Genomic DNA, 19,827 nt, shown 5'->3' with positions numbered 1-19,827 from the left:
GAGATCAGTCGACTCGGTACACGTGTTATTAACCTAACCCCTAGTTTCATTTGTCCTTTAAGAGTTTTATCATTTAGTAAACACATTAATTGCCAGAAGTCAGTTATATTGTATATGTGTCAGAGTGATTCAAGTCCGCCATTTATTAATTGAATAGAGTTCGAATACAGGTTATTTCAAGGCTACTTTAAACCAGATGTTTGTGCGTGGTATTAATCTTCATCTTAAGTGGTGGTCTTTTCTATGGAAGTGTGTAAAGAGAAAGTTTAGTTCAGCTAAAATTATAGTTCTCTAAATAAAGGGCCCATCAGACTTTCAGTAAATGGTGCTCTGTGTTTAATTCAGCATTTAAAAAAACGTTTTCGACAGGGTCCCAGTAAGAATATCCCCTGCTTGACTCACATTCAGTTGACTGCTTTAAGAAAACCTTTTATTAAACCAGTCTTTATTATAGCTTACATTTGATCTATCCTGAAATTAAACCAAATTTTTGCACGGGACCTCCTGGAGCTCCCTAAAGGACCACTCATGTTCTCCAGACCCCAGGCTGGGAACCACTGGTATAGCTAAATGAGTTGCTGAAATGTTTGCTTGCAAGAGGAAACATCTATCATACCATGACCTCAAAACTAATGATGTTAGGAATGTAAAAGACGATGGTAATTATGGTTCATTTTGATGAGGATGAAAATGCATTTGACATTTAGGTGCTAATTTCCTACAACTGAAAAACATGAGGGTATGGGTCTAATTGGTGTGTTGCAGTGTGGTAAATGTCACCATTCAGACACAGAGCTACATGCAGTCAGATATGTCCCTCTCAGTAATAAAAGCTGGTTGAATATCTGGACAATGTCTCCCCCTTGAGGCTGAAAATCATTTAACTATTTTTACTATATAGGTAAAATGATTTGCTTATATAGTAAACATAGTTAAATAAGTAAAAGTATTTATTTATATAGGTAAAGACACATTAGCAGGACAAAATGAACCTGCTAGTTGGCCTTGGGTTAAATATAAGATGCTGGGCCTCAGTTAATCCCCTCTTCCTCCTACTCTCTCAGGTGTTCTGTGTGGTAGTTTATATGCACATACAGTATGAAGATACAATTAACATTAAAGTCTTAAATTGTTCAGATTTAAGGAAGAGATTGACTTTATTAATTCCTCTTGGGGAAAATAAATGTTTTAACTCTGTTTTTATTTTTATTACACACACGCACGCACACACACACACACACACACACACACACACACACACACACACACACACACACACACACACACACACACACACACACACACACACACAATAGTTGTGGAGAGATGTCAGAGCAATGGGGCTGCCACTCTGCAACTCCAAGCAGTGCCTTGGAAAATGTTGGCCCTGTCCATAATTCCTGATGCGGGCCTGCTTCTAGGACCCTTGGAGTTCTGGTACCCTGGTTCTTGGTAATCCAGCCTTTGTTATATACCCTTTTCACAGCAGACATTTTGACATATTATAGCAGGAAATGCACATAACAGCACATAACACAAATAGGCTAATGGCTCATTTGCAGTGTCTCAGAAAGCCATGTCAGAGTGAGAACACCCAAATGGAGTGCAGCTATTAATATTAATAACATGAATAACACCTGTGCTTATTATATATCTGAATGCCTTGAAAAAGGTCTATTAGCTATGACACGTTCAGGCTTTCACTTATGTGGTGTCTTTAGAAATCCTACAAATGTTCGAGTGAAGTGTCTTGATGTCCTCAAGGACATCTGAGCTATGCGTTCAGCTCTGCGCAGGCCACTCAACGCAATACAACGCTTGTGAAGTTCGCTGTATGTAGCTAGCTGGAGCTGGTCCAACTCAACAGAGCGATACCATAGCCAGCTAGCATTTATCTGTGCTAGCCAGATAGTCGTACAATGAGAGATATTCTGCAAGAGCCGAATAGCAATTAAGTGGCCGACATATTAATAGAAACACGTAAGTGTTACAAACCGACTTCACTATCTTACTAACGCTTTGTTACAGCAATAGCTAACATTAGCTAGCTTAACACAACCAGCATGATACGCTCATGATGCTCTGAATTAGCCTGTATCTGATTTGTACCACTTGGACGTGTCAGTTTTGTACTAGTGGCGTAACGTTATATGATTTATCGTTCTAGTTTAGTGTAATGTCTCTGCTCGGTGTGTTGCTAATTAGCAAGGTTGACAATTTGTTACACAAGCTATCGTTAGCTAGACACAATAGCTAGCTGTAACGTCAGCTAACAACAACATTGACCTGTGTAAACAACCCAGGACAAATATACTTTCTTTCCATGGTCTTTATACTTGTCATCTTTTTCTTTGTTGCAATTCTGTTGATAACAAAGAACGTGTTAGTGAAGGTATGTTTTATTTGTTATTTGTCTCTTTGCAGATTAGGCCATCCAAATGGTAATCATGTCAGGCACAGCCACTGTGCTGCAACAGTTTATCAGTGGGCTGAAGAGTCGAAATGAAGACACCAGAGCAAAATCTGCCAAAGATCTGCAGCACTATGTGACTACAGAGCTCAGAGAGGTAACAGCAAAATACACATGGATGTAATAGAAACCTGCCATGATGATTATAATTACAATATACTGTATACTGAATGAGTGTTGACAGCTTTTTACACTTTCAAGAGTGGATATGGACAGCTAGTTTTTTACTTTGTCATTGTCGGTTCAAGTTGCGGTCACCAATTTTACTCTTCCTATTGACGTTTTTTTTTTTGTGCCTTCCACAGTTAAGCCAAGATGAAGCCACTACATTCTATGATGAGTTAAACCACCACATATTTGAGCTGGTATCCAGCTCTGATGTGAATGAGAAGAAAGGAGGGATTCTCGCCATTGGTAAGCCGTAAACATTGACATGCCAGATTTACTTAATTAAGTATGATTTACATAAGGTCTGGTGGAATTAGCTTGAGATAAGTTACTGCTCTTGATATATGTCACATGAAAATGTGTATAATAGTATACACAGAAACCGTATATTACTGTGACTCAATCATTTGTTCCAGTGAGTCTGATTGGAGTCGAGGGAGGCAATGCCACCAGGATCAGCCGCTTTGCCAATTACCTGCGCAACCTGCTCCCCTCCAGCGACCCCGTGGTGATGGAGATGGCCTCTAAAGCCATGGGCCACCTGTCTATGGCTGGGGACACCTTTACTGCTGAATATGTGGAGTTTGAGGTGAAGAGGGCCCTGGAGTGGCTGGGAGCAGACAGAAATGAAGGCAGACGCCATGCTGCAGTAAGTGACTAGCAGAGAGCAGGATTTGTTGTTGAAATACCACCACTTCTTGGTGGTGTTTATCTGTGGTGAAGATGAGGGCGTAGGACAGTTTTGACTCAAGGTCGCCTTTTTTCGTTTTACTTTGTAGAGCAGTACGAGGCACATTTGTGGCTGGTCTACCTTTCCCTGGATGGAGAACTCACTCATTGCTGTTCAGGAGACAGTGTTGAATTTTGCTAGTAAAGGATAAATACCCCCTTACTAGGGCTGTAACTAATGATTATTTTCATAGTCGATTAATCTGTTGATTTTTTTTTCTTGATTAATCGATTAGTTGTTTGGTCTCTAAAATGTCAGAAAATGGTGAGAAATGTGGATCAATGTTTCCCAAAAGCCCGAGATGACGTCCTCAAATCAAAGATATTCAGTTTACTGTCACAGAGGAGAGAAGAAACTAGAAAATATTCACATTTAAGATGCTGGAATCAAAGAATTTTTACTTTTTGTCTTAAAAAATTACTCAAACCGACTAATCGATTATCAAAATAGTTGACGATTTATTTAAGAGTTGACAACTAATCGATTAATCTTTGCAGCTCTACCCTTTTACCTAATTTTTAAATACATAATTTTTGCAGAAAGACTTTTCTTCAGTATCAACTTAGTTTTTGTCTTTGTCAAAATACAAACGAAACAGTTTTAAACCTAGCTTAAGTAGGTTGGAGGGCGACCGTAGCTCAGTCCATAGGGGCTTGGCTTCGGAACCGATGGTCGCCGGTTCAAGTACAGAGTGTGGACTGGTAGTTGGAGAGGTGCCAGTTCACTTCCTGGGTACTGCCAAGGTGCCCCTGAGCAAGGCACTGAACCCCCAATTACTGTCACAGCTTAAAAACTCCTTTACAACGAACAAGAAGAGGTGGATGTGTTTGAGCTTGTCAGTTGTTAAACAGTAGATGTGAGTGATTAGTTAGTCTTGTTTAGCTTATCTGCAACTATTCTCTGATGCAGTGAGGAGTCTCTTATTAAAACCGTGCACAGGGAAGTGATTCTAAGATGATCAAATCAAATTTAGGCTTTCTGTGATGGATTTTTTAACTTGGGAAATTTTCAAATATGTGGAAATAGTTTTCAGATGATACAAGAATGAGTGTCAGGATCCGCCCCCAAGATCGCTGATGTTTTTGTGGACAGCCATTCATGCTGACTCTGTGCAGACATCAGCAGAAGTTATGAAAATGTTAAAGGCCACCAAAATAATTGGCACGAATGCTGCTATTAACCTTTATTAGCCTTTAAAGTTTTGATGTTCATGTTTGTTTGATTTCATGCCAAAAAACGGCAAACTGATGGTTTCTTAGTTGGTTGAGTTTAGATGCTGTTCTGTTTTGCAGCCAGATTGTGTAGCTTAGGTGGATAAAACAAGTGTATTTTCTATACAGTTAACTAGTGCAGCTCTAATTAGAAGATACTCTTGCTATGTTATGTATACCAACAATCTAGTCATAAAGTGATTACAGTAATGTGAGCAAGCATACAATTATGTAAATGCATTCATGCTTATTATAGGAGTAATCATAATCACAAAGATATCTGGAGTACTTTCATTTAAGTGGCACAGTTTTTGTCCAAACACGTCTCTCACAGTCTTTTCGTTGCATTTTCCTTGACTTGACTTGACTGATGGTGAATAGAAACAGAATTTTAGAAACCTAATATAACATTGTTTTGGTAAAACAAATTCAAGATGATAATTTATCAGCATGGAGAGAAGAGATTATGGTTGCCAAGCTTGTTTTAAAGTATAAGTTGTTAGTTGAAGGTCACACAATGACAATTACTTGAAAGGTGCAACATTGCACACAATTTTTAAGTGCTGAACTTTAGAGCTCGGGAATAATAGAATAACTGTTGAGTGATTTCTGAAATCACAGTATTGAGATATATTTACACTGGAAAGAAATTAACTCAAAAAAGGCAATTTATAACCAGCTATAAAATGATTTTCTGTCTTTCCTAGGTGTTGGTGTTGAGGGAGCTGGCTGTGAGCGCACCCACCTTTTTCTTTCAGCAAGTGCAGCCCTTCTTTGACAACATCTTTTACGCGGTATGGGACCCCAAGCAGGCCATCCGAGAAGGGGCAGTATCTGCACTGCGAGCCTCTCTCATCCTCACCACACAGAGGGAGACCAAGGAAATGCAGAAACCACAGTGGTACAAAGTAAGACATTCCACTCTGTCGTCCTAAAGAAGTATTTCCCAGGGTAAAACGTGTGTCCTTGTAATAGGCAACATGAGTGTTTGTCTTTACTGTAACAGCAAACCTTTGAGGAAGCAGAGAAAGGCTTCGATGAGACTTTGGCCAAAGAGAAAGGGATGAATCGTGACGACAGGGTCCACGGTGCTCTTCTGATCCTAAATGAGCTGGTTCGCATCAGCAGCATGGAGGGAGAGGTAAGGGCTCAATTCACTGTGGAAACATTCTCGCATCCACAAGCAAGACATTCCTCTCACTGTCTTGTGTCTATGACAGCGCATGCGTGAGGAGATGGAGGAGATCACGCAGCAGCAGCTGGTCCATGATAAGTACTGCAAGGAGATGATGGGATTTGGAGCCAAGCCACGACACATCACACCTTTTACTAGCTTCCAGTCGGTGCAGCCACAGCAGTCAAACGCCCTCCTGGGCCTGCTGGGCTACAGCACGCCTCAGGGCTACCTCAGCTTCGGAGCCACGCCGGCACCTACCAAGAGCTTGCTGGTGGAGAGTCGATACTGCCGTGAGCTGATGGAGGAACGATTCGACCAGGTAGATTTTACAGAAGAGGTCTGTTTTTTTTTTCCAGAATGCAACAGTTGTTTGGGTAATTGCTTCATCTGACAATTATTATGTTAATAAATAGTTTGTATGCCTGTTTTTGGCTTATCCGTCTGAACCATTCTTGTAAAGGCAATATCTCACTAACGCCTTGAGGGAATTCCTTTAAATCTGTGGTGTATTTTAGACCTTATCATATGGTGTTGTTATCTTGGCATACATCATTTTATAAAGTTTACTTTGTCCACTCCTCATGTCTCTTTGGGATGATATGATTGTTAATCAATATCTTAGTCTGTGACTGTTAGAATGATGGTTTCGATAGTGGCTCACGCTGTGGCCTTCACTTTAGTCTTGGAATCAGCATGCGGCTTTGGTTGCTGGTATGAGCTGCTAAGTCTTAGATAACTTAGAAATATGATATGTGAGAAGAAGTAGTCTAAAGTATCTTTGAGAACAAATTGAAAACAATAAATACTATTTCCTTTTTCAATTCAATTTGTTTTTTCAGCTCTATATTTGTCCAGGGCTTTCATCTGACCAGTAGTCCATGAAGGTGGCCAAGTACAAACCACTTCATAGGACTAGTAAGCTGAAAGTTATCTTTCCATCAAAAGTCTCATTTTGAATAGAAATGTCATTTTTGACAATCAAGAAGTTCAAACCTCATGTTACAAATAATGATACTTAGCTCCAACAACATTGTAGCAGGCTCATGAATAGACTCAACACGTATGTGTATAAGGTCAACAACACAAGGCCAGTGCTGTTTGGAGCACCAGAGAAATTATAGTTGATACAAGCGTTTGTTATGTGCTTTGTCCAGGTGTGTCGGTGGGTGCTGAAATACAAGACCAGTAAAAACCCTCTGATCCAGATGACCATCCTCAACCTCCTTCCACGCCTTGCTGCCTTCCAGCCAAATAACTTTACAGGTGGGACAAGTTAATGTTTGAATGTAATCCAGTTGAATCCATCTTTAATACAGTAACATGCAGCCATGTATTTTTCCCAGCACTATATCAACTGGCCTTTTTAGTGTTTATGGACAAGAAATGTAACTAGGTCATGACCAATACTTTTTAGACTCCTCTGTCCTGATTTCAATCGTCTTTGCAGTAATAAATTGCTTGTAGTTTCTCCCAGTCAGTGTCAACAGTCACGTGTTGCATCCAATACAAAGCCCTACCTCTGTGTTTAACCATTTGCACTTGTTTCATCCACTGTGCAGACCAGTACCTCTCAGACACTATGGGCTACCTGCTGGCCAGTCTGAAGAAGGAGAAGGAGAGGACGTCAGCTTTCCAGGCCCTGGGGCTGCTGGTAGTGGCCGTCAGGGCAGAAATCCAGCCTTACCTCACAAAGATCCTTGAAATCATCAAGGCTGCCCTGCCACCCAAGGACTTTGCACACAAGTCAGTATTTAAATGCATGACATTGGCTCTAACGGTTTGTAGTCTATGTATACTGTACATACTATTTCTTCACATTCAGATATTAATGTTTGATTTGTCTTTTATTATTATGTTGTATTTTAATAGTTATTGTCTTGCTATACAGTTTTTGTTCACTTTTCTTTTCTCACTAGGCTCTAATTTCATTGTTGCTTTACATGTTTTAAGAATCATTATGGTTTTGTTTTTGTGTTGTGCAATATTGGATGAGACCATCCTCAATCTCCAAGTGCTAGTTTATTAAATACTAGGGCTGTGTATTGGCAAGAATCTGGCGATATGATGCGTATCATGATACATGGGTCACGATAAAATATATTGCAAAATATTTTGATACTGTGCTTAAGGCGATATATTGGGATTTTATTTTAAGTATAATTTTAGAAAAAAAAAAAAAAAAAAAAAAAAGACATGATTATAAAAGTCTAAGAAGTTTACTTTAGGTAAACAATTCAGTACACAGAAAATCAAACTGCCAGTTTGGGATTGTGGTTCACAGGTTCTTAGTGAGCAAATTTTTATATGCTAAAGTAGGCCAAAGTTCAGCCATAGCTACGTTGTTAGCTTCTAGCAAAAAGTCAGGCACTGTTAGGCAAGGACACTAGTGGTGCGTCTCAGCATAGCCATACTGCTAGGGTAGGGGGTTTAAACACAACAAAAACGTGAACCACTATCTTATATGAATATTTTTGAACGTTTAAATTTTTCTTTTTTTAAATTAATACTAATTATTAAATGCATACATTTTTTAAAGTTTTTAAATAATTTTGGGATACTGTCTATGAAAAGAAAAGAGACCTACCATGAGAGCATGTTTTTTCATTTTCCCGTCTTCCATGTGTGCAGGAGACAGAAGACCATGCAGGTGGATGCCACAGTGTTTACCTGTATCAGCATGCTCTCCAGAGCCATGGGTCCCAGCATCCAACCAGACATCAAGGAGCTGCTGGAGCCTATGCTGGCTGTGGGCCTCAGGTAGGACAGAATGGTTTTACCACTATGTGGAAAAATTCAACTAACAAGGTTTTACCATTGCCTGGAGTGGAATTTTGGCCTGGGTTTATACGAGTATCAGGGTTTAAATAGAGAGTTTGTTTATAAACACAACACAACATAGTTCTTGGTCTTTTCATGTTAGATCTTGTCCTTTTTGACCTTTTTATGTAGTCCTGCCCTGACAGCAGTGCTGTACGACCTGAGCCGTCAAATTCCCCAGTTGAAGAAGGACATCCAGGACGGCCTGCTGAAGATGCTTTCCCTGGTGTTGATGCACAAGCCGCTGCGTCACCCCGGCATGCCCAAAGGCTTGGCTCACCAGCTGTCCTCGCCAAGCCTCACAAACATCCCAGAGGCCAGTGACGTAGGCAGCATCACACTGGCCCTACGCACGCTGGGAAGCTTTGAGTTTGAAGGCAAGAACCTCAAAAAAGACACCGCTTTAAAGCAGGACCATCATATTACATTTTTATATTTATTTCTTAAGAAACACAGCAAGGGGAAAACCACACTTGGTTCTGTCAGTGGAGAAAAATTATTATTTTAAATGTAGGCATTACAGCAGGTCACACTGCACAACTCGACAGGTGTTATGAGTAATTCAATATTTTTGGCTCCTCTTTTTGAATACAAGTTGTACACTGCAGCACACCACCAGAGCCTTCTCCAGAGTTGAATTTTGAAATCCCAAACCAATTGAAATTGAAGCCTTCTACATGCATTCTGTATTACTGCCCTAATTTGCCCTAAACTACAGCACTCTAGCTGTAATGCTAAATCTCCCAGGATAGGGGTTACCTAACGCTTTGTTCTTTCACCAGGACACTCCCTCACCCAGTTTGTGCGCCACTGTGCTGATCACTTCCTGAACAGTGAACACAAGGAAATCCGGATGGAGGCAGCTCGGACCTGCTCACGCCTCCTTACCCCCTCCATCCACCTGATCAGCGGCCATGTTGTCAGCCAGACCGCTGTGCAGGTTGTTGCAGATGTGCTCAGCAAGCTGTTAGTTGTTGGCATCACTGACCCAGGTAATGCATGAAAGGGTAAAAAAAGTGGAGGAAAGGGGTAGTAGTACCATGTGGATTTATTGAGCATTGTTTCTTTTTGAAATTGGTGGCACTTGACGATAAAGGTAATAAGAGTGATAAGAGAGTCAAAATGTCATACTTTTTTGTTCCTGTTCTCCTGCAGATCCAGACATTCGATATTGTGTGCTGGCATCTCTTGATGAGCGCTTTGACGCTCACCTTGCCCAGGCTGAGAACTTACAGGCGCTGTTTGTTGCACTAAATGATGAGGTGTTTGAGATCAGAGAGCTGGCCATCTGCACAATCGGACGCCTCAGCAGCATGAACCCTGCCTTTGTCATGCCCTTCCTACGCAAGATGCTCATTCAGGTAGGCACTACAGATCTCACAGTACGGTTGGTTTAATGGTTTATTGTGTTGAAGGTTCTATATGGTTCAACTGAACACATTGAAACATACTCCTTCTCCTCCTTATTGGCGCTTTTTGGCACACTGACATGCCTGGTACACTGACACAGCTGTAGTACAAATGACACATTTTCATTATTAAAGTTCAGTTTGGGGTGACAGTCTATCCTGGCAGGTTTTTCGTGGGCATGACGATCTACCAACATGGGCATGGTGAAAAAAAAAAAATTCTTTCCTAAAAACTTATGCCATCTGAATAGTTTGAAATATGCTACTCACTTAAGAAGTCCACATAGGGGCTTTTAATCACATTTAAAATAGAGCATTCTTTAGACCAATCACAGTCATCTTTAGCGGCGCTAAAGTCCCGATGCAGCGACAGTGCTTCTGCAAAATAATTGAGTAGTTGAAATCTTCATAACATTCTGTCCAAGACATTCGTAACATTACGTTTTTAAAAAAATCTAAAATAAACATGGTTAATTCCTGTCAATGGAGACGATGCTCGATAAAAGGAAAGGATGTTAAATAAAAATACTTTTTAATTTAGATTTTTACCATCACACACATCTATATATGTTTGTTCTACTTGAAAAGGTCACTTGTTGTCTGTTGTTTCAATTGGACACCTTTAGATGGCAGCAAAGGCTGTGGTATTATGCACAGCCTAAACATCCAACGTATTCCTCTATAAGATCTAGAGAAGTTTTCTTTTTCAGGACGTTGCTCCCATGACACCAGTGCGTACACTATGCATTAACCTTTTAAGATGTATTCCAGATAGAGAAGACGCTATGCTTGACACGGGTTTAAAATTTTGTTGCAGATCTTAACCGAGTTGGAGCACAGTGGTGTCGGCAGGAACAAAGAGCAGAGTGCTCGTATGCTTGGCCATCTAGTCTCCAACGCCCCCCGCCTCATACGGCCATATATGGAGCCCATCCTCAAGGTACAAGTCTGCAAGTTCTCCATTGTGAAAGTGTATGAATGTAAACAAGGCTGTTACTTGAGAGGAGCATCTGTACTCCGTAGGCTTTCTCTAAATAAGTAAAAAAGAGATCTCCACAGATTTCACACATCAAAGTCTGCTTACAAGTCCTGGGGAGTTCTACTGCATATGTGAAAAAAGTTGGATAAGCCCCTCATCTCTGCTCAAGGCTACTGGCTCGAAGCTCTGTTAGCCACTACGAACTGTCGGTGTGGTTCGTGTAGGTGCCAGTTTTTGACAAGAAAGAAGAATGTGAAATGAAAAAGACAATGTTATAGGAGTCCAATGCAAAATATGTGGAGGTCTTTTTATGTCCTCATTTTTTTTCTGAATATTAAAATGATGGGGAGCTCTGGGTTTCAATGTGTTAAGCGACTCCGTTACTCTTTACTTTTTTAGGCTCTAATCCTCAAGCTGAAAGACCCAGACCCCAACCCTGGAGTGGTCATTAGTGTCCTGGCGACCATCGGCGAGTTGGCCCAGGTAAGGTTGATTGTTTCAATTACTTGAAGCTTTAGGAAGACCGTATTAGCCTGTGTGTCATATTCATTTTCTAGCTGCTGCTGATTGAAACCCAATCAATCTGAGCACAGTTGTTTGCCCTGTGCACAGTATTGCAGTTTTTAAAGTCTCTCACTTAAACCGTTTTAATGCACGCAATCTGAGCATGTCCTTTTCTGAGCTGTAAAGTTCGGAGTGGAGCCCCAGCCATGTATGTGTGCCTTGCTCCCACAGAGGAGTCAGGAAAGCACAGTTAAAGGCAGGCAGACTCTGCAGCAGTTCAGACAGAGTGCAGAAGGTGCTCAGGTAGACCCAAGTTTTCACAGTTGACTCAGTGCAGGAAGAGGCAGAAGCCCGGCTGATCAGGAACCAGCACTGGAAGACACAAGAAAATGTAGACGAGAACCACTAAATGTGATGTCAACTTGCACGCTTCATTTGTTAAAAAAATGTATACAAGCTTAAAGCCACTATGTGTAGAATTAAAAAAATAAATAAAAATAAAATAAAAATCTAATCTTTTGGTCATTTGTAGTGGTACTATCAAAAAAGACACTGTAGTAAATGTGGTAGCAAAGCATCCCCCCCTACTCTAGTCTCATATTGCCAGACCTATCTCCACAGCGCTGTTGAGTAAGGTCTGGCTACACCACAGATACATTCTAGGATAGGAGAAAAAAAGGGTTGTTTGCATTTCTTTAGACCAATCACAGTCATCTTTGGTGGCTCTAAATTCCGGATGCAGCGACGGTGCCTCTGCAAAATAATCCCAGGAAAGACGCTTGTTTTGGTGAACCATTGGCAGCCCAAACAAGAAAACACCACATAAAAGAAATGAAGTTAACTGTTCACACAATACAGTAACATGAGTTATTTAAATTAGCTGGATACATAGTTAAACCTAATTTGCTCTTACCAGTGTGTTGCCGTGTGTGCTTTGTTCATAGCAATCCCCACCAATTTGCCCCGAAACATTCCAATTAGTTGGTAAATGCCGTAAACGTATTCTTTGTAAACCTTTACAATCATTCACCAAAAGAACCAAACAGGCCTCCCTTATTGCACGATTGCACTGTGTGTAATGTTAGCTTGCTACCTCAGATGATGTTCTTGTTGTTTCCTGTAGCGAAGGGATTTTGACACACAGATAGCAGCATTGTCAGGCTTATCCTGGCAATGGACTTTTGTTGATCCCGACTACCCCTACCCTATAGCCTGGGGAAAACCCTGCCGAACTTCTGGCAAATTTGAGATTTGCTCTGCAAGTCAGTCTGGCCAAGAGCCCATTCAAGCCCATTTCCAATTTTTCCAAATCAAGGCACCAATCACAACCGTTGAGGCGGGCTTTACACGATGACGATAGCGCATCGACGGCAAGCAACATAACGGCCACCAAAGCGATCCGTTGATGCCGCTGTAGCTGCTACGTCACCCAGATCGTTGGTCTGATTGGTTGAAGGGCTATCCAATTGCACCCAGAGGCATTTGAGCGCCGTCCATTGGTGACGCCCCTTGGAAATGGGCTGTGAATGAAACTTGCCCAGACCCAGAAGGTTCTGGTGTCTATCAGGCTACCTACCCTAACGAATCCCTCCCATATTAGAGCTGTCTGTGTTAAAGCTTGCCATCAGAATAATTAAACAAATGCTTTTTATAACATCAAATTACATTACACACGGTTTGATTCAGATTGAAATTGTTCACTGGGATCACTAGCCATTTTAATGTAAAAAGGAATTATTTAATCCTTTTTAGATTTTAAAAGATCTTACTGACAGAAAATTGGACATAATGTGAGATTTCATTAGTTTTGATTGGTGCTTATGTGCCTGCCCTGCCAGGTGAGTGGCTTGGAGATGAGGAAGTGGATGGACGAGCTTTTTCCAATCATCATGGACATGCTGCAGGACTCCTCCTCATTGGCCAAACGACAGGTACGCCAAGAACATTTGTGTCTGCTTCATCTGTTTCTAATTTTCTTTTCTCCTCAGCACTACTCCAAGTCCTGAGAAATATTTATTTCTTGGACACAGTAAATACACATCTACTGGAGTAAACAAAACTGGATGTAATTTCTGGAAACCTTTTAAGTCATTGAGAAAGCATTTTTAAAGCATTGTGCTTTTGGTATTTACTGTTTAAACAGCATTGTGTGCCAGGACTCGGAGCTAACACAGGGAGGGATCATTTAAACCTATGACTTATCGATTAGCAACTGAAAAGAAGATTGAATTGATGAGACAAATGGGAATAATTGGCATTTTTTATTTACCACTGTTAATACAGAATAATATGAACAATAAGAATACAACATGAACAAAATATATTAACTGTTGCATTATTTGCTAAGTAGACATTTTGTTAAAAGGATGGTGAAGTAACCATGCAAATGCAAAGAAAAGTACATCCCAAACATGCTTTATGCTTCTCTATCAGTGGCATTGTTCAAAGAGAATCTGCTTCTGACTCTCCACCAGGTGGCACTGTGGACACTGGGCCAGCAGGTGGCTAGTACAGGTTATGTGGTGGAGCCCTACCGCAAGTACCCCTCCCTTCTGGAGGTGCTGCTCAACTTCCTCAAGACGGAACAAAACCAGGGCATAAGGAGAGAGGTATGCACCCTTCTTTTCCCCACCGTTTTCTTAGTAGCAATGTGAACCCAACGCTGTCCTTCTGACTCATTATGTGGCCAGAAACCCTACTTGTCACCATATACTAAACACATTAAGGTCTGTTTAGATGTATTGACTTTGACTGGTGAATTATAATCACACAAAACAAATAATATCAAATATTAAAAATAACATACAGTATGAGCCAGCACATTTTTACTTTTCATATAAAAAAAAATAACCTCGCCTTTTACATTTGGCGTCAGACTATATCTGGTGTGTGGTACTCGGACTTTAGCTCTGGCAACTCTCGTACCTTGGATCCACTTTTTAATGAATCTGAAATCCTGTTGGGCTAATCATCCAATGGCAGTTGCTAGTCTAGATTGACTACATATTGTAATCTGTGCCATAGCATCTGCCCAACAAACTACAAACTTTTTACAGCAAGCATTTATGTTGAGTGTTAGCTTACTTTTTTATGTTGTCATTTTGTTATAATTAAGGAATACCCCACTGAAAATCTATCTTTTGAGTATTAAAAACTCTCCGCCTACCCACGGCTTCACAGAGGACAGCACCTGTGGTCAGCTTGGATTCACAGCACTTGCTACAGATTCCAGTGGGGACTCAAAAGTAAAAGAGTCACTGAAAAAAAGTCATAACATCCACTTTGGATCAACGAAAGTCAAAGCCTGACATCTGGCGCGGGGCTCACATGTAGGGTGTCTGCCCTCTTTGTGTTGCTGTTTTCAAAATCCCTTTGTTACGAGAAACGACAACAAACTTTGAGCTAGCAAGCTACATGCTGAAAATTTTTGAAGAAAATTTGATAATGCAATAAGGCAGACCTGCTTGGTTCTTTCGGGGAATGATTGTAAAGATTTACAAGGAATATGTTTACAGCATTTACTATCTAACTTTTTTCCAGTGGAGGGCTAACATTCAGTGGAAGATTGCTAACTGTGTTTGTATGTTTGGATCCAACAGGCTATCCGTGTACTGGGTCTTCTCGGAGCTCTGGACCCCTACAAGCACAAGGTGAACATCGGGATGATTGACCAGTCACGAGATGCCTCTGCTGTCAGTCTCTCTGAGTCCAAGTCCAGTCAGGACTCTGGTAGGCCACTATTACTAATCACTGTTTTGGGAACAATTTTTTTAATATTTTTTATTTTTTACATATTTGTGTTCTTCAAAGTTACATCAGTATTTATTTCTCATACAATCAGTCCCGACCAGGAAGTGTACAAATCTGGCAGCAGGCAGCCTAGACAGTAACACACTTCTTCAAGATGGGCTGTGAGGTTACTTCCTGGAACAAATGACTCTAGTTTTAAAGGTCACAAAACTTAAAGGTGGTAGCTAGCATTTTAGAAGACGCATATAAATTTCATTCAGAAAAGGCATCTGTAGTTGGTCATAATTTGATTTGTCAGTTCTTGTGCAACATTTAGATTTATAAAATACCAGCAAAACCTTGAATTGCCTCCATTTTTGTCATGCAAAATAGCTGATGGGAAAAGCAAAGAGGGTCACAGATTATACATTTAGTAAACCAGCTGGTAATAGTGATAAGGTGGAAAATCTAATTGAGATATGAAACCATTTGTGCAGCTGTGATCATTTCACACATTTGTATGCTGAAACATGAATGCACACACAGAATCCCCTCAGCTAGTTACAAGTCAGTGCTGCGGAAAGAGCTGTGAGTAAAAAAACACCTTTGCAATCTCGCTGCACAACTTTTCTTGGGGCAGAATATGATCACTCTAGAGAAGAACTGAGGTCATTTCTAATTACTTGAATTGCTGAGTGTGACTCATAAAACCAATGTCTTTCCAAAAACACTCCTCATTATCTACAGCTCATTAGGAAAAAAGGGCACAGTTAAGTGATGTGTCCACGCCCGTGCATTTGAAAAGTTAGGTTTGACATTTGTTGGAGCTTTCGTTCTTCGGAATCTAATCTCTGCCTGCCGTCTGATTTACACCCAACTAAACCTCGTCCAAAATGAGGGTCTCCCAGTTCAGAGGGAAATGTAACCCCGACAACTGTAGTTAGATCTGTTTTTAAAGTGTAAGGGATTATAGCCACATATGTTCTATACACTAGAGGGATTTCCAACATTACCCTGGAAGGTGCAACTACGTCATGGCGCATTGCATTGCTGGAGCACCGCTTTGTTTACATTCATTTTCAACCATGAGCACACAGCTACAAACCCAAGGGCAGCTAACATTAACATGAAGCTTCCAGCTGAGCTCCTATAACCTGTGACGCAGTTAGGAAACAAGAACAAGCTAATTAATGATAACAAAAGCATTTTGACTTTGATGGCAATTTTGTTGTCACAAACCATGAGAAGAAAGCATGAGCTGTATGTGACAAAAGGGAACGAGGCATTTTCTAACCTTAGCAGTATCTCCTATGGAAAGATACATTCATGATTACTTAGTTATACCAGGTTTCAAATCTGGATCGGCTGCATTGTTCTTTACTTTTCACAATATAAAAGAAATAAAATTCTGATGCTTTTAGTCTTTTTTTAGTCTTACCAGTAATGGTGTAAAAACAGTTGAGTTTATCCTGAGATTGGCACTTATGGAAAGGCCATGTTGTCACCAAAAACATTGATTCCTCCACTGTTGACTGCCACAGAAACTCATGGTAATTCATGAGGTTCTGACGTGGCTTATTATGGTCGGAAAACTTTTTGAATGTAAGGTTTTTCATTTAAAGGCTGTCATCCTCTGGAGATCTTCAAAATCCATAACAATGACAATACAAATGGCCAATGCAGAGCTCCACTCGTTTGACCCAGTCATATGTCTCAGAATTTGATCTTGGACAATATGATAATAGATTTACAAGTTTGTTCTCCGATTAAATGGACTGTGACTGGAATTGGAAGCTGTACTTCTGTTGGCAGATTTGTCAGGGCCACTGTCTGAAGCACTAGCAATATTTGACAGCATGTATTTTGTTATGTGGGAGGTCATTGGCTAGGCCCATCGCTTCACCTGACAAACGAGGCCAATCACGTCACTATAGAATGTCAGGGTCATAAAAACTGATGAGATGGTGCATATTCCCTCTTAGTAAGTTGCTGTAATTACATCTATTATTTTGTCTAGCAAACAGTTCAGCTTTTTTTCCTACACAGCTGAGGCCTGAATTACTACAGTACTGCTGCCTCACAGCTACATCAATGCCTGTTTGTGGGTTGTAAAGATACAGATGTGTAGCCGTCTATCACCGTCATTAATCTAGACTTGGTGAAGGCCAAAATAATAAAAGATCCAAAGCTAGCCTTTTTAGCCTGCGTGTTCTGTGCCAATCTGTTTTGTCTATGGTCCAGAGTCTTCAGGGAGACAACTGGAGCAGCTGAAACTGTACTCCTGCGGAAGGCCAGTGAAACGCTGAATACCAGACGTCTGTATTCTCAGATGCCTTGTAAAACTCAATAGCTCTGTATAAATAAATGGCCATGCTGACCCCATTTAAATTGCCTGTCACAAAACACATTAATAAAACTATTTATTTAAAAGATATATGCAGTAGAAATGTTAAAATAGACCATTGTTGTTGCTTCTTTCTTTTTAAGAAATACATAAAATTGCGCTCTCTAATCCTGGGCCATACTGCCGAAACCTTCATGTGGCTCTTTAGATTCTCCTACACTTAATGGTGATTCTCAAGTGGCCTCTTACAGATGGCAACATGAATATCCAAAATTTTACGGTAAAAGTGTGAATTACTGGGTGTTCAAACCAGAAATGGCATAGTTTGAAAGAAAAGCAAGGGGCAGCGTTGTTGTTGTGGAAGGCTCGTTTGAGTATATATCCATGTGTAAAGGTTTATCACACACCCAAATGCTCCACAGCTTTTTAAAATGTGTACTATGGGACAGGAGTTTTACAACAATGTCCTCTTATCTTCCGTTTTGACAATTGCGAGGCCATCAGAAGTATTAATCTTCATAGGTTAACAATCAGGAATGTAAGCTTGCAATGATGTTGCATTGTGTTGTGCCAATAGTGGACCCAGCTTCTACGTTTTAGCTGGATGTCCTGCGATCTTTTGCCGAAGCCCTCTGCGTCAGGTTCCCCACTGTGCTCTGCGCAGCGTTCTTATTTAATTAAAGTTATACTTTGCCGATTTTAATCCATCTTTGTGTGGACAGTGTGTTAAGATGAACAGTGTTTTGCTTCCCTCAATGGTGCCAGTGCACAGAGCTCGGAGCAGCCGAGGTCTGCTGAGATCCGCTGGATGACGCAAAATGTGTTGTTTCCGAACCTCCGCTGCGACCACGGAGGGAAGATACTACACGTTCATCTGCACACGCTTCCCTGACACAGAGCTGGAAAATCAGCAAAATATCTCTTTCATTTTTTCCCACACAGTGCTTATCTGAACTCAGCCTTTCCCCTGTGATTAATGTGAATTTTATGTAGCATAGAGCAAACATGTTTGATCATGTATTCCTCTTTATCTTATTTGTAATGTGCATGCATATCCTATGCTTAGTGTAATTAAATTTGTAACTGTAACTGACCAAAACCTATATAACCGTGTGAACCCATGTCATCGTGCATTACTCATAATGCCAAAACAAGAATGAAAGTCGCCCAAAAGAGAAACCGTACTATGTTTATGTTGGCAAACAAAGTACTTTTTCCATAGTTGTTGTTGTTGTTGTTGTTGTTAGGGTTTAAACTAGAGTGAACACTACAGGGTGCCATCAACTACTGCAATTCAGCTTGGTTGTATTAAAAAGTAAAATGAAAATCCTTATTTGATTTGTTGTCCAACTGACAAGCGGCCAGCTGCAACAAGCCATCAATATCAGCTCTCTTCTCCCATCAGCCTATTATTGTTGTCAAACTTTACAGCCAGCACCAGTAGTACTTTCAGCTGTATTTAGGGTGTGTATTTAGAAGGACAAGGTGTTGATTTGGATGGTAATGGGAGGGAGGGAGGGGGTTTGAGATGCCATATAATCACTGTTGATATACTCAGATTTAAGCCGCTTTCCGACCGGAGGGATTTTCGCAGTTCCTAGAACATAAAATTCCTAGAACCCTTTTTTTCTCGTGTTCCGACTGGACCAATTTGGGGATTTTTAAGTTCCTCTGGCCGCAGTTCCTGTAACTCTTTCAGCTCCCACTTGAGGGCAGGGTCTTTTCGCTGTTCCCTTTTCAGCATAGGGACCTAGGTCAACGAGGGCCGGGTTTCCGGTACAGACAGACGAACAACGGGACAATTTTAACAGTTTTCGCCGTCTTATTCATCTTTAAAAAAAATTAAAAAACGACTTCTGGTTCTTTGCACACATCTTTCTCAAGAATGTGAAATGTTGCAAGTGTTGTATGCTTCATTTGTAGCAAACATTTAGTTAAAACCTTTTCACCAATTTTCTTCTTCCTTACAGCGGACTACAGCACTAGTGAGATGCTAGTGAACATGGGCAACCTGCCCTTGGATGAGTTTTACCCTGCCGTGGCGATCGTCACTTTGATGCGCATCCTGAGAGACCCTTCACTCTCCAACCACCATACCATGGTGGTCCAGGCCGTCACCTTCATCTTTAAGTCTCTGGGCCTCAAGTGTGTCCAGTTCCTGCCCCAGGTCATGCCCACTTTCCTCAATGTCATCCGGGTCTGTGATGCCAGTATCCGAGAGGTAGGAAGCACTACAGAATAAGAGGGAAGAGGCTGTCTGGTTGATTTGTTATCTGTTTACCTCTGGTG

The 19,827-nt window shown here is 40.8% G+C and overlaps 1 protein-coding gene across 1 annotated transcript in view; it reads left to right on the top strand.

Moving 5' to 3' along the window:
* Positions 1-1,814: 1,814 nt before the first annotated feature.
* mtor (mechanistic target of rapamycin kinase) overlaps positions 1,815-19,827 on the top strand; it is a 96,610-nt gene continuing 78,597 nt past the window's right edge. Inside the window, 19 exon segments of the mRNA XM_039799787.1 lie at positions 1,815-1,980; positions 2,425-2,567; positions 2,776-2,884; positions 3,055-3,287; positions 5,287-5,487; positions 5,586-5,720; positions 5,800-6,075; positions 6,911-7,019; positions 7,316-7,499; positions 8,385-8,513; positions 8,706-8,950; positions 9,356-9,565; positions 9,729-9,934; positions 10,800-10,922; positions 11,361-11,444; positions 13,304-13,396; positions 13,940-14,074; positions 15,065-15,194; positions 19,509-19,759. Coding sequence (XP_039655721.1) covers positions 2,439-2,567; positions 2,776-2,884; positions 3,055-3,287; positions 5,287-5,487; positions 5,586-5,720; positions 5,800-6,075; positions 6,911-7,019; positions 7,316-7,499; positions 8,385-8,513; positions 8,706-8,950; positions 9,356-9,565; positions 9,729-9,934; positions 10,800-10,922; positions 11,361-11,444; positions 13,304-13,396; positions 13,940-14,074; positions 15,065-15,194; positions 19,509-19,759 — 2,982 coding nt within the window. The 5' untranslated portion in view covers positions 1,815-1,980; positions 2,425-2,438.

This window comes from Perca fluviatilis, chromosome 5 (assembly GCF_010015445.1).
Source record: "Perca fluviatilis chromosome 5, GENO_Pfluv_1.0, whole genome shotgun sequence".
In the NCBI taxonomy this organism is placed as follows: domain Eukaryota; kingdom Metazoa; phylum Chordata; class Actinopteri; order Perciformes; family Percidae; genus Perca; species Perca fluviatilis.
The sequence above is the reverse complement of the archived record's forward strand: the minus strand, read 5'-3'. Positions and strand labels throughout refer to the sequence as shown.